The sequence below is a fragment of the Sceloporus occidentalis genome, unplaced genomic scaffold (genome assembly GCF_023333645.1).
Source record: "Sceloporus occidentalis isolate IW3139 unplaced genomic scaffold, rSceOcc1.0.p SCAF_20, whole genome shotgun sequence".
In the NCBI taxonomy this organism is placed as follows: Eukaryota; Metazoa; Chordata; class Lepidosauria; order Squamata; family Phrynosomatidae; genus Sceloporus; species Sceloporus occidentalis.
In genome coordinates this window covers 9172586-9187600 of record NW_028317000.1, presented here as the reverse complement: position 1 = coordinate 9187600, position 15015 = coordinate 9172586, and the positions used below count along the sequence as shown (strand labels likewise).

The window sequence follows — 15015 nt, the reverse complement described above, 5'->3', positions numbered from 1 at the left end:
AAATTGCAGTAGTCAAAGCCACAAATGTGGAGGGCCAACTGTAAGCTTTTGCAGTTTCCGAGAGTGGTGGTTTTCGCACCCCATCTCACCTCATCCCCAGCTACAAAGACAAATCTCAAAGTGGGATGCTGCTAGTTGTGTGTGTGTATTTTGAAGCCTAACTGACCTCCCAGTGAGTGCTGGGAGCTAAAAATTGCTCCCCAGCTTTCAGATGATGCCCATTCCTGAAATAAAGCAAATGACAGTTTTCTGCCAGCCCATCCTGTAAATAATTGACAAACCCAAACCACTGGATGCACAAATCCACAGCAAAGCAAAGAAAGATGGATGGAAGACCTGACTGTAAATTTGTGGGTTGTTGTTTTTTATCCACCTTTTATTTAATTTTTGTTTTTAATAGACTAAGAGCAAGTATATGAAAATCGCCAGCCAAAGCTCTTGGGGAAGAAGAAAAAAAAAATCACAAGGAGAAACAGCCCCCCCCCGACCCCGACCCCCCCAAAGGTCCTCTGCTTGTGTTTGTCCATGTGGGTTCGTTTAATCCTCTTTTGCCCCCCAACCCTCACCCCGGGAAAGAAAGAAAAAAGTGTCCGTGCGTCTTGCATAGGTCTGGTCTTCACAGAAGACAAAGGGGAGGGAAATGCCCCAAAAAGAACGGAAATGAAAACACCTCTGGCTTGACCAGGCAGGCCGGTGCCCGCCCCGAGCCCACTTCTACAAGAACAGGTTCATATAATCTATAGACACGGAATAATAGAGACTCTCTCTGTACAGAACACATTGAGATATGTACACGGCAGCCCAGGTTTAGGGCCAAGGGTACCACATCCCCTCCTTACTAATTTGGGTGCCACCAGGGGGATGGTGTCCACCCCTCTCCCCTCACAAATTGGGGTACTGACCCTTCTGGGATCAGGGCATCCCTTTCAAAGCAGGTTATGGATCTCCCTCACAATTTTCTGTGTGTGTTTGCCAGGCTGCGAAAAGAGACAGCTGGCACCACATGCAGTTCTTGTGGGCAGTCTGCTCCTCTGGACCTTTGCAGGTGGGCACTGGAAAAGGCGGGCAGGTGGCCTATTGCTGTGGCAGAGAGACGTAGTCCTTTGGGTATTGCCAGGCACAGGTGTCCCAAGGCTGGGGTGATGAAAATGCCTTTTTTGCCCCTCTCCAGGGCATCGAACCTACCTCACCCACCAAAGTCCACACAGAATGGGGTGAGGTGAGGGTAACACCTGATCTAAAACTCTCTCCCAGGGCAACTCAGGGCAGATGAGAAAGACAAACTAGAGGGAGAGGGAAATACAGAAGCAGTTGCAATGTTTTCCTTAGCTGGGGGGTACGTGTGGGAGGAGGCCAGGAGTGGCACCAGCCTGGAAAGTTCATCGATGTTCCCTCACCACCATTGGGTCGTTTCTCCCTCACTCCAACATCACACCTCAAAGCTGCCTCTCTCTTCGAGTGTTTCAGGTTTGGTATCTTGTTTTTAAATAAACGTTGCTCTTGGGGTTGTCATTTTTGTCCTTTTCCGCATATGCCAAGGAAGGTCTGAGGGAGAATGGCTGAACCCGTGAGGGGCAGGCGGATGATGGGTGGTGTTGCTCGGCCCCCTCCCATGGCGTCCCTCACGGCTAGGAGGCCAAGAGCGTCATGAGGAAGAGTGCAGCAGCCACAGCCAGGGGTAAGTGTTCCCGCTTGGGACTGGTTCCGCTGATGCTCTTCTCCAGTTTGGGCATCTCAGGATTAAAATTATCTGCAAGAGGGAGGAAAACGAGGAGAGAGAGGGAGAGAGAGAGAAGTGGGGAGGGAGGTCAGAGTCTAGTACGGTGGGGTGGGCGCCCTCTTCCCCCGGCTAGCACCTCCTGCTCAAAAACGCCATCCCTTCCTTGGGCAGTGCCAAGGGGGGTGGGCAGCAAAGAATAATGGGACAAATTCTATCAGCTTCAGTAAAGGCCACATACACCCCCACCCCCTACCCCAGCCGAGGGCACTGTGGGTCGCACTCACCCAAGTCCTCGATCTTCACTTCTGGCCCTATAGTGAACTGCGGGAGGGTCGGAACTGCTTTCTCCCCAGAGAGCGACGCTGTGGGCAGGAGAGGGGGGAGAGGGTTATGCCCTGGGGGGAGAGGGTTGTGCCCAGGAACAGGGCGAGAAACCATGCTTCACTCCAGCTCCCCAGCATCACTTTTATTTCCCTCCACCATGCCCAGCAATCTAGTGTCCTTCCCCTTCTTTTTAAATCCTATGCCCAAACCAGGAACAAAGATCACGGAATGTCAAAAACCATTGGCTTCACATGCTAGACAACATAAATGGAGGGGGCAGCCATGGGGCAGGGGAGTACGACAGTAAGGGCCAGGGTGGCTGTGGGGCTTGCAAAAGCAAAGACATTTACACTAAAGGCAAAAATGGAAGAAGCAGGAAACATATCCCTCTGTGGGTATCACAAAGTAGATTATGGGGTGTGCACTGCATGCAAGCATATGGCCACATGGCCATGGGAAAAGAAAAAGTGCCCATCCTGGGAAAAATGGCAGGCATGTCTTTCTGTCTGTGCTGCGGTTTTGAGGATGTGTGCGCATCCATGGACAGAAGCACAACAGAGTGTACAAAAAGAGCTCACTAGAAGGCACACCATTTCTCATAACATCCTGAAAGCAGACGTGACAGCTGTTGGTTGGGAACACTTCTGGGAAGCCCAAGGTTGATGTTTGCAAACACAACCACAAGCAATGCTACAAAGGTCTGGGCTCCTTTTCATGAGCGGCTTTTGGCAACTGACCAACTGCTGAAGAAAAGGCCTTTAGCATGGGATGCTGTACTTTTATGGGAGTGTGTCTGATTTGGTTGTATGTATGTATGTATGCAAACATGCGTGTGTGTGGGGGGTTGTTGTTTTAAAATGGTGGGCTTGATTGTGCTTTAATACAAAAATTTGAGTTTTTAGAAAACGTTTTAAGCCCAGTTCTAGGAGAAACGCAGGCTATAAAATAAATAAATAAGTAAACAGGATTATTCTTGAGATTTGCAGATTTAGAAATGATTTGAAATCTACTTCCACATTTGTAAAAACACTGAAAACAAATTCCACCCCTCTAAAGTAAGATAACAAATCTTGCTTTAGGAGAGAATCACTGGTCCTTGGGCCCTTTCACTTCTGGAATTATAAAACTAATAACTAATGAGTCCACTTTAACTCCCATGGTTGTGTCCTATGGAATCCTGGGATTTGTAGTTTGGTGAGGCCCTGGAGCTTTCTGGCTGAGAAAGCTAAATGTCTCTCCCTCAACTGTTAATCCCAAGATTCCATTGGATAGTGGGAAATAGTCAGGCCTTCGCCTCATTGACATTTGGTGGTTTCCCATCTTGAAAGGGATAGTGGCTCCCAGAATCTCTGACACCAAACTTGGCCCTTGACCTGAGAGGTCCCCCAGTTCAGTGGACTGGGGAAAAGGCAAATTTTAACTTTGTCTTAGGCATCAAAGTATCTTGTGCCAATCCAGGCTGCATGACATACCCGTGTGGTCATTGTGCAGTCTGCTCTGTATGGACAACTAACAGGCAGAAGTGCAAAACAGACCCTGCCTTAAGGTTGCCAGAACAAGGAGCTATTCCCATCATGTCTTCCTGGAGGCAACCTGGCTGGGGCCCCAGATTGGCACAAGATACTTTGATGGCTATGACAAAGTAAAAATGTTGCATTTCCCCCAGTCCAAAGAACTTGTAGCTGATTTGGGGGACCTCTCAGGTCAAGAGCCAAATTCCCATTCCAGAGGGGAAACCACTGAATGTCATGGGGGACATGCTGTTCCATGGCCTTTGATTAGATACCTGTATGAGGACAGGTAACACTAATGGTGCTTATTGCTCACTATGGTAGCTGACTGGAGCCTCCATGTGCAGACATAGTCTATGTCCGAAGAAAAAAACCTGGACGCTGGGGACCCACAATACAGACTCACAAAGCACACAACCTGTGAATCCCCAGAAGATCCAGCACGGAACTTGTGCCAGAGAAGACAGACATTCAATTATACTCCGTAGGGCTCTTTTCTTCTGACAATTTTTACAAATGGCTGCATTTATGGTTTTGCACTTTATTGTGCAAGTGGTTATATACTGCTTGATTCTATTGCTAAACCCTTTTTGACTACACAGAAGAAAAAGTAGGAGATTGTTTTCTAAATATGCTCAAAGTCCCATTTGCTCATTTTCACACAAAAGCAAGGCATTACAGCTAACGTTGTTGCTTGTAACGTGATATTTCCAAATTCAGCCAATGAAGACTACAGGCCTGCTGTTTGCAAAAAGAAAGCAATGAAAATGAAGATTCTCAGTGAAGGGGGAACAAGAGGTACAGGACTGTACACAGTAGCTACTCAGGACCTCTGCAAGTTTTTGACTGTGAGACTCCTTCTGACCCACATAGGCAAATCAAAAGGGAAGAAAAATTAGGAGTACAAGTGTGGGATGCGTGTGCAACCAATGTGCTCATGATTCCTGGGGGGAGAATGTGGTCTTGTGCGCACTGGATGGAAGTGTGTACCAAGGAAAGCGGCCAAGGGGAAGAGAAAAGCACTTACGAGAGGCACAGCACACAAACACCTTCATTCGGAGGCAGGCCCGGCGGTGGTTGTGCGTTGGAGTTGCTGAAAAAGGAAGAGAATGAATAAAAACTATTTTAGGCATAAAATGAGAATACTAGTGCACCTCATAATAATTATGTCCTCCCCAAATGAAAACTTCCTTCATTTCCCAAATTTCTGACATAGCAGTAACTTTAAAATTCAGTGGAACATCTAGCGATAAAGTTTAGTCATCTAGAAAAAGGGGGATAGGCAAAGCAACCAAGGTAAGGCAAATACAGTGCGTCTGTGTCATACGTGAGCGCACTATACGTGGCTTTCAGTTTACACTGAAAGCCAAGTGACAGAAATGACAATGATGCGCACCATGGCGTACAACATGCACGAGCCCCATTATTTTCAATGGGGCTCAAGTATACGTGCTATATGCCATATGCGTGTGTGTGTGTTTTGGAACGGATCCCCCACGTAAGGCAAGGGACCAGTGTATAGAAAACAGAAGAGCTCTAGGCGTAAGCAATTTCTGATGTCTCATGCTGACAGATTAGAAATTTGGGGATGGAAGGAAAATTTCATGGGGGGAGGGAAGAAGCAGAATTCTTATTTGGAGAGTCAATGCCCTCATTTTGCCCCTCTCCCTGCTACCTTCATTCTTGTACTAAACAAAAGACCCTTCTTACTATTCTAATCATTATTTGCAATTATTGCACATCGCAATTAAGATAGTTGATTGGTACCATATTCATTCGAAGCCCTGCTCATTAATTTTCTTTCTCCCTCTGCACCCACTGTGCCATACTGCCCACAAAGTGAAGGCAAAAGCCAATGAAAGGTTGTTCTTGACCCTGGTGGCACATTTTGAGGGGAGACATGGTGAATGATATGGGACAGAAAAGAGTAAAATGGGATCCCCTGCTGTGGCTCCCCATTGGGGCCAGGATCCTCGAAGAAGCATTTGGTGGGAGCAGCTTTCTGTGCGACTGCCCCCTTGCTAGAAGCCCTTCTCTCTGCCCTACTGCCCCCGAAGGCATGTCTGGCAGGAACCCAGTGGGCCCGTCTCAGTGGCTGCTCCCAAGCTCTGGAACTCCCTTCCGAGAGAGGTTAAACTGCCTAGGCAAGGGGAAGACCTTTTTGTTTCAGCACACCTTTGGGCTGACTGTTGAAGGAGAAAGAGACTTTCAAGTTTTGTGTTGTTTAGAATCATAAAACCGTAGAATTGGAAGAGACCACAAGGGCCATCCAGTCCAACCCCATTCTGCCATGCAAGAACTCACAATCAAAGCATATCTGACAGATGGTCATCCAGCCTCTGCTTAAAGACCTCCAAGGAAGGAAACCCCACTACACTCCGAGGGAGTGTCTTCCACTGTTGAACAACCTTTACTGTCCATTCTTTTGGGTCCTGTTTTCTGGAGCAGCAGAAAACAAGCTTGCTCCATCCTCAATATGGCATCCTTTCAAATATTTAAACAGGGCTATCACATCACCTCTTAACCTTATCTTCTCCATGCTCTCCACCTCCCTAAGTTGTTCCTCATAGGGCACGGTTTCCAGACCCTTCACCATTTTAGTTACCCTCCAGCTTTTGTTTTTGAATTGTGGTGCCCAGAATTGGACACAGTCTTCCAGGTGGGGCCTAGCCAAAGCAGAATAGAGTGGCACTATTACTTCCCTTGATCTCTAGACACTATGGGGCTTGACAGACTGCCCCGAAAGGGCAGGCTGGAGCCACCCGTTTTTACTCCTGACACAGGCTGCACCAAGAAAATGGTACGGCTTCTGTCAGGACTAAAAAGAACCTGGTGAAAGTCTCCACGGTGGGCGCAATGAGTGCGCCATAGGCGCATTGCCATGTGTGGATGACGCAAGCACAGTGCTGTGGCGTGCGGACGCTGCACCACCCTTGTGTCATCATGGTGGCCCCCATGTGGATGAGAGGCCGCCATGATGGCACTGCCACCATGCACTAGGGCTCGGGACCATGCGGTTACTCTGCAACCCTGAGACCTAAAATCGGACCCAGGCTGCTGCTTTCCGGCAGTCTATACTGGGGCAACTCTTATGATTCTATGATTCTATATTTCTATTGATGCAGCCAATATTCCAGGTGGGGCCTGACCAGAGCAGAATAGAGTGGCACTATTACTTCCCTTGATGTAGACACTATAAATAAATAAATAATAAAAAAAATTATTTCTATACCGCACCTTCCAAAGATCAGGGCGGTTCACAACAGGATAAAACGATACAAGTAAACAACACACATTAATATAAAAATACATACAGTAAAATAAGAATAAACTAAGAGCCCCATTAGCCGATCCTCTTGCTCTTAAAGAGGAAGGGAGGTCTGTTAGGATTTTATTCGGGGAATGCAGACTGAAATAGAAAGGTTTTTAAGTCCTTTCTAAATTGGGCCAGGGAGGTGGCCGAGCGGAGCTCTGTGGGCAGCGTATTCCAAAGAGCCGGGGCGGCGATGGAAAAAGTCCTCCTCATGGTGGAGATAAGCCTAGCCCCTGGTACCCTAAGTAGTTGCTGCCCAGATGTTCTGAGGGTGCGGGACGGAATATACGGGGAGAGGCGGTCCTTCAGGTACCCCGGCTATACTTTTGTTAATGCAGCCTAGAATTACATTGGCCTTTTTACCTGCCTCATCACACTGTTGGCTCATGTTCAACTAAATCCCTTTCACATGTAGTCTCCTTAAGCCAGGTATCCCCCATCCTATATCTGTGCGTTTCATTTTTCCACCCTAAGTGCAGTACCTTATGTTTCTCTGTGTTGAATTTCATTTTGTTAGCTTTGACCCAGCTTTCCGGGTCTGTGTTTATATTTTTGCTTTCTTCTTGTTGTGGTTTTGAGGATGAAAGGATGAGTAGACCTTGGAGCCCCTGTGATGAAACTCACAACCTTCTGGGTGCAGTATAGGCATTTAACCACTGTGCCACCAGGGATCCCTTGATTGTTTAATTATATTTTTTAACTTTTGTATGATTTTTAGCTATATCTGTTTTATCTTTTGCAAGCTGCCTTGAGTCCCAGACTGAAAAAGCCAGGCTAACAATAAAAACAACAACAGCAACAATGATGATGATGATAGTGACACAGTGGTGTTTTTTGATTGCTGGTGCCAGCCGTAAAAATACGCCTAGACTCTCTGATGGTTTGCAGAAATCAAGGTAGCCTTTTTAAATTGCCACAAGCCAATTCTCCCCTACGGTTTGCTGCCTGAACACCCAACTACCCCTCCAGCCCATTGACTCATCCCTCCAGCCTCTCTTCCTCCTCCTCTTGGATCCATTTCTTTCACAAGAGCCTCTCTTTGTGCTGACTTCTGAAGTAAGAAGCATTAGCAAATTGATCAACATGGCTTCTTTTCTTTCTCTGTCCAATATACACGGCGGCGGGAGCATAATCTTTAGTAAAATGCTTAATCTCATTGTCGGATCTGGTTGTACTCATTACGAGGCGACTCAGACACGTTCCAGCAACATTTGCTGGTTGAACAGACAAGATTTGGGGCGGGTGGAGAGAAAAGAATGGAAACAGTGTACTGGAAATGTGGGTTATCATTTTTTTTTTTCATTTTAAAAATGGGCTTTTGGGGGTTCCAAAAAGACAGCGGTCAGATAATATAGACCTAGGACAAGAGAAACTGGAGTTCAGACCTCCCTTTCAGCTATGAAGCTCTTTGAATGATCTGGGATTCTAGCCTAAACCTACCTCACTGGGTGGTTGTGAAGATAAAATGGGGAGGCAAGACAGAGAAAAATCAACCACATTGCCTTAAACTCCTTGGAAGAGAGGCAAGAAATAAATATATCCCTTGAATGATTTTCCAGAATTGATTTCCTGGGTTGATGATGTACCAGGTTTGGGTGCTGTCTTACCAAGGTTCAATACCAATAAATATTTAGGTAACAGCAACTACATTGTCAAAAACAAGACAAGTCAATATTAAAACCACAAGGAATGGGAACAGGGAATGGATGCACTGAAAAAGCTCTGTGGTTTTATGGAATGACACTTAAGAGGGAGAGAATCAAACAAAGTGCAGAGCACTGAAGCCAGAACCAAAGAAGGCCCTGATGCCTTGAGTACAGGTCAGCCGTACGTCCAAGGAGCAACCTCAAAGAGGTGAGTGCTGGGTACGCAGATGAGTTGTCTCTCCCCAACTACCCACCCCAAGAGTCACTGTGAAATAGTTTGTCCCAGGAAGGCTTGGCCTTTGTGATGCTGCTCCCAGTCTGGCCTTGGAAGAACTCCACAAGCAGAACCTAGTCAGGGGCGCCCCCAGGTGGAGCAGAGCTACATGAACCCAATTTGCTCAGCTGGGAATGTGGGTCCCGTTCTGGACACCAATATTCAAAAAGGATGTTGAGAAGCTGGAGCGTGTCCAAAGGAGGGAAACCAAAATGGTGAAGGGGTCTGGAAACCATGAAGCCCTCTGAAAAGAGACTTAGGAAGCTGGGTATGTTTAGCCTGGAGAAGAGAAGGTTAAGAGGCGACACTCGGAGAGTGGTGGAAGCACTTTCTTTGGCGGTCTTTAAACAGAGGCTGGATGGCCATCTGTCAGAGGTGCTTTGATTGTGAGTTCCTGCATGGCAGGAAAATGAATTGGATGGCCCTTGGGATCTCTTCCAACTCTATGATTCTATGAACTGCCAAACAGTTACTGGATTGAGGAGGAGGAGGTGCCCTCAGTGACTTGGAGCTGAGAAATCTGGGTTTGAGCTCCCACTCCACCATGAAAACTATGGGGGCAGGGATGCCACCAAACCAATTTCTTTCAACCTGACCTAGCCTCAAAGAGTTGTTATGAAGGTAAAAATGGGCTGGGGGAAGACAATCACAGAAGCAAACTTGATCTCATTGAAGGACAATAACAAACACACAATATTTTTTTTTAAAGCATCAATTAAATATACACCCACACCCAATAAAGAGTGTCCAGGATGGACAGAATCTGTGCTGAGGGAAAGAGAAATCCAGGGTAAACTGTTGGTGACATTGGAAAAGCTATTTTTTGGCCATTAGGAGATTCTGGGCACTGCAGTTCCAACAGTAATGTCCAAGCTTTGGAAGACACTGTACCGATTCTCCCTCTCTGTCAGCTTTGCTGGCTAAGACTGATGGCAGTTGTAGTCCAACAACATTTGGAGTTTGCCCAGCCTTGAATCTGGGGACCCTGGCTATATGAAGCAGCCCTAAAGAACAGGCCCCTCCAGGAGGCTTCTCCAAGTTCTCTGGCTGTGCTCTTCCCATCTCCCAAACCCTTGCTTCTCAAGAGCTTTCCAAGCTGCAATGTCAGGAACTGAATCCAAAACTTTCTGTGCACAAAGCCATTACTCAACCACTGAACTATGGCTGCTCAGAAATTAGACTCTTCAGCCTCCTGATGAGGACCAGTTGACATAGTAGTTAAAAAACAAGGATGTTTAACATAGTAGTTAAAACAAAGATTAAAACAAGGGAAAATATGGCTCCATAGATTGATGGACTACAGCACCCATCATCATGCTTCTCCATTGGCTACACTGGCTGGAGGTGGGAGCTGAAATCTAATAGCATCTGGCTATCCACACCTTCCCCAGTCCTGGCTTAGAAATCTCCCTCTGAGGCATAAAGTTCAGCTCTAAGCCTAACCTGCCTTGCAAGGTTGCTGTCAGGACATAGTGCCAGGAGATGGGGGAAAGGATGGTGTATGTCACCTGGTGCTCCTTGGAGAGTGAGTGAGTTAATGTGTGTGTGTTTGCACATGTGCACATGCCCTGAAGTTGCCTGTTGATAGCATGAAATTTTCTTAGGCAAGGAATCCTTAGAGGTGCTTTGCCAGTTCCTCTCCCTGCAATACAGCAGATGGTCTCCGTTGGTAGTCTCCCATCTGAGCACTAACCAGGCTGACTCTGGTTTGCTTCCAAGATCAGGGGAGATCTGGTGTCTTCAGGGTATTTAGGTCCCCTTGAAGGGGTGGCGTGATTTAAAAGGCCAGTGAAAGCTGGTGCCTCCCATGGCAATGGATTTGTGAGTCTGCTTTGGATGTTAGTCTGATTTTTTAAATCTACTAGTCAAGTCTGGAGAGGGTCTTTAAAATTTTGGAGTGGATTCAATACCTCCACTGACATGGAAGCTCCCCCCTCCCCCAATAAAACTCTTCATTCTGTTTTCTTGATATTGTTATGTGCCTTCTAGTAATTTCCAACGTATAGCAAACTGAAGGCAACTCAATCAGGCAGCTTTCTCAGCATTGTTTCTTCAACATCTTTATCAATGACTTGGATGAAGAATTGGGAGCATACTTATCAAATTTGCAGATGACACCAAACTAGGAGGAGTAGCTAACAACCCAGAGGACAGGATCAAAATTCAAAATGACCTGAATAGACTAGAAAGCTGGACCAAAGCTAACAAAATGTAATTCAACACGGAGAAATGTAAAGTACTGCGGAAAAATAAAATGCACAGATATAGGATGGGGGACATCTGGCTGAATGAAACTTCATGTGAAAGGGATCTAGGACTCCAAGTAGACCACAAGTTGAACATGAGTCAACAGTGCGATGCGGCAGCTAAAAAGGCCAATTCAATTTTAGGCTGCATCAACAGAAGTATAGTGTCTAGATCAAGGGAAGTAATAGTGCCACTATATTCTGCTCTGGTCAGGCCCCAGCTGGAATAATCCTGTGTCCAGTTCTGGGCACCACAATTTAAAAAGGATGTTGAAAAACTGGAGCGTGTCCAAAGGAGGGCAACTAAAATGGTGAAGGGTCTGGAAACCATGTCCTATGAGGAACGATTTAGGGAGCTGTGTATGTTTAGCCTGGAAAAGAGAAGGTTAAGGAGTGATATGACAGTCCTGTTTAAATACTTGAAGGGATGTCATATTGAGGAGGTCGCTAACTTGTTTTCTGCTGCTCCAGAGACTAGGACGCAGAGCAATGGATGCAAGTTACAGGAAACAAGACTCCACCTCAACATTAGGAGGAACTTCCTGACATTAAGGGCTGTTCAACAGTGGAACAAACTCTCTTGGAGTGTAGTGGAGTCTCCCTCCTTGGAAGTCTTTAAGCAGAGGCTGGATGGACATCTGTCAGGGGCGCTTTGACTGAAAGTTCCTGCATGGCAGGGGTTGGACTGGATGGCTCTTGCGGTCTCTTCCAAATCTATGATTCTAGAGGGGGTTTGCCATTGCCTTTTGCTGAAGCTTAGAGAATGTGGCTTACCCAAGATCTCCCAGTAGTTCTCATAGCCAAGCAAGGATTCAAACCCTGACCTCTCCAACTCCTAACCCAACACTCAAATCACTGCAGCATGCTGGCTATCTGTCTATTCAACGTTAGAGGAACAGATGGTACAGAGGTTAGTTTTGAAGTGTGGACATGGCAGTTCCCACAGTCACACAGCCCAAGAGGAATTTTAAAAAGGCTGAGGGAGGTCTCTTTGATCTCTATCTATCTATCTATCTATCTATCTATCTATCTATTATTAACCTTTATTTATACAGCGCTGTACATACAATCTTTTTAATTGGACGGTTCCTATCCATCCATCCATCCATCCATCCATCCATCCACCCACCCACCAAACAGAGAGTGCACAATAATATATTATTAATGATTATTTATATTACAATGGCTGACATCCTGTTTGTTAGTGGTAGACAAAGTACGCCTATGCAAGCAATTGCTGGATGCTATGCTAACCACATAGATAAAATTCACTGATTTAATGAGTCTATTCTAGTTGGAACTAATAGTAGGATGCCAGTGATGGCGAACCGATGGCACGCATGCCAGAGGTGGCACTCAGAGCCCTCTCTGTGGGCACATGTGCCATCACCCCAGCACAGAGTTTGCCAGAGTTTGTTAATAGAAAGCCAGAGGGACATGGCACTTTGCAATAAATAAGTGGGTTTTGGGTTGCAGTTTAGGCACTTGGCCTCCAAAAGATTCACCATCACTGATAGGCAATTCTATTAACAAAGCCTCTAACAAAGAAGCTATGAGGAGAAAGGTGATTTATGCCTGTGCAGCTCCCCTCGTTCACCTCATCCTCTCTGTATCTGGAAGTTTTTTTTTTTAGCAGCATTGGCACTGGGATAATGGCGAAGGAGGGCTTTAGAAATACAGACTTATACTATGTGGTTGCAGCAGCATGTCTGCAGTAAACCAAGCAACAGAGCTTGAGCTGGGAAAGGAGCCAATTCCATTCTAGTCAATCCTATTGTAGCCATATATGCCTGCAGCCTTCAGAATCCTTTACTGAACATGTGTAAACAGCAAAATGAAACAAAAAGGGGGAATGCAGATACATTTTTCCTAATAGTTTCCCCAGAACATTAGAAAAGCATAGATCTGTATGTTTGGCCACAAAAACAGAAAAATAAGAAAAGTTGAAACTGGTGATCGGGGGGAAATAATCCTTGGATGCATTTTGGAAGACATTTTCAAGTGGTCTCTAGGTAGTTCCAAAACTTACTTGACCTTTGTTTCATTTCAAATGTCTATGCTGTTAGCTTTGAATATAGTTTGCTGAAATATGTTGAACTGCTCTTCTTTTTTGGAGGGCTGTAGGAACAGACCCCTATACTTTCCATCTTATTTCTATCTCTGATATTGATCTTCTGTTAAAGAAGTAAAGCCTAGGGACACATCTACTTTGCTGAGGTATACAGTATCTGTATATTAAGTGACATTCTGTTGGTCACATAATGTGTGTGTAAGTGTGGCTTTCATGCTGCTGCTGCTGCTGCTGTGTCTTCAAGTCGTTTCCAACTTATTGCAACCCTAAGGTGAACCAACCATGTCGTTTTCTTGGTAAGATTTGTTCAGAGCAAATCTTGCCTTCTGTTGAGGCTGAGAACATGTGCCTTGCCCAAGGTTACTCAGTGGTCACTCAATGGTCTCATGGCCGAACTGGGACTCGAACCCTGGTCTCCAGAGTTGTAGTCCAACACACAAACCACTATGCCATGCTGGCTCTCCCACATATAAAGTATGTTTATATTTGGGCTATCCTATATATCCCATTCAAAACCTCTCTCCCTCAGGCAGCTGTCAAGCCCTGGGAGGCCACCACCAGTGCTGTTTGCTGGTAGGGATTAGGAGCAATTCAGATCAAGAAAATCTAGCTAATTTGGGATCTGGGGAGGGGAAAATGGGTACACTCCATCTATGACTGCACCCTTGTTTCCTTCCCTTCAGAGCTGAGACCAGCTGCTCATATGAATTGTATCCCACCTCCCTGCCCTCCCACCAGTAAGCAGCAGAAACAGCATCAGCCCCTCTCAGGACTTGACAACTGCTGAAGTGGGAAGAGGACATGGAATTGCATGGTTGGAGCACTGCATTCTGCTTGATTGATGTAGGATGTCAGCCATTGTATTTTACTTCAACACTGCCAGCACCGACTCTACTACAATACTGTCTGAGGTTCAACTTACATATGTAGTAGTACTCGTGGCCAGCATGAAACTCGTAGCCCAGTGAGAAGGCGCTGTACCGCTGGAACTTTTCTGAAAACTTGATGGGGCTGTGTGGGGCGTGGGGGCGGTTGCACTCCCAGCGCTTGAACCCCTGGCTGATATTGCATGTCCGGTAGCCCTCATGGTTCACCATGTAGAGGATGTACTGCTCCATGCGCCCCTCTGGCACCGAGGCGTTGTAGTGCGGGCAGTAGATGTCCAGGTAGTCGTTGACGTTCACTTGGACGGTGTAGCCCTCCCGTCGCAAGCTAGGAGGGAGAAGAAGAAAGGGAAAATCAGAACAGAGAACCCCATTCAAAGTGCAGACAGATGTTTCTAGGTCCTCCAACAGCAGAGCTTTTAGTAACCCATTAAAAATTACCATGTTGCCCAATTTAATTACATTTCCCAACACTGAATTCAAATTTTACTCTTGTAATCCTTCCATTTTTTAGAAAAAAACAACAGTGACAGTTATTCTTTCATGCTCTCTTTTCATTCATTGCTTTTTAGAGGAGAAACGGAGGATGGATTGGGGCCCATTTTTAGCAATTTTACACCATTCAGCGATGTTAGCGATTAATGGGGTTTTAAGCAACAATTAACACACCAAATTAATTTTGTAAATCATCCTTTCATGTGTTAACATTAGCAAATTAATTTTCATTGGCGATCTAACAGTAGCACGCTTCAAAGAGCTGGCTGGAAGCTGGAGGGGGTACATTTTCCAAACAAGGAGAGAAACAATTAAGAGAACATGGAAAGCAGGCACGTTCCTTCAGTGTTTACCCCCAAAATGACAAATTAAAGAGAATGGGGCTACCCTAGTAGAACACAGGGAAGGAGTTTTAGACAATCTCCTGGAGTGGGAGTTGGACTATAACCCCCATCATCCCCAGGCAGAAAGCCCGATCATGCAATTGCTTTACAGTTATATCATGCAATTGCTTTACAGTTATTTTGAGAT

At 45.9% G+C, this 15015-nt stretch overlaps 1 protein-coding gene across 2 annotated transcripts in view; it reads right to left on the bottom strand.

Moving 5' to 3' along the window:
* Nucleotides 1-380: 380 nt before the first annotated feature.
* Nucleotides 381-15015, bottom strand: part of EFNA3 (ephrin A3) — an 89779-nt gene continuing 75144 nt past the window's right edge. The window contains exons 2-5 of one of the 2 annotated variants that reach the window (XM_089483107.1): nt 14028-14317; nt 4583-4648; nt 2005-2082; nt 381-1750 (exon numbers count right to left, since the gene is read on the bottom strand). In XM_089483107.1, the coding sequence (XP_089339233.1) occupies nt 1629-1750; nt 2005-2082; nt 4583-4648; nt 14028-14317 (556 nt within the window). In that variant the 3' untranslated portion in view covers nt 381-1628. The remainder of the gene's footprint in view (nt 1751-2004; nt 2083-4582; nt 4649-14027; nt 14318-15015) is intronic. The other variant, XM_089483108.1, reaches the window with a different exon arrangement.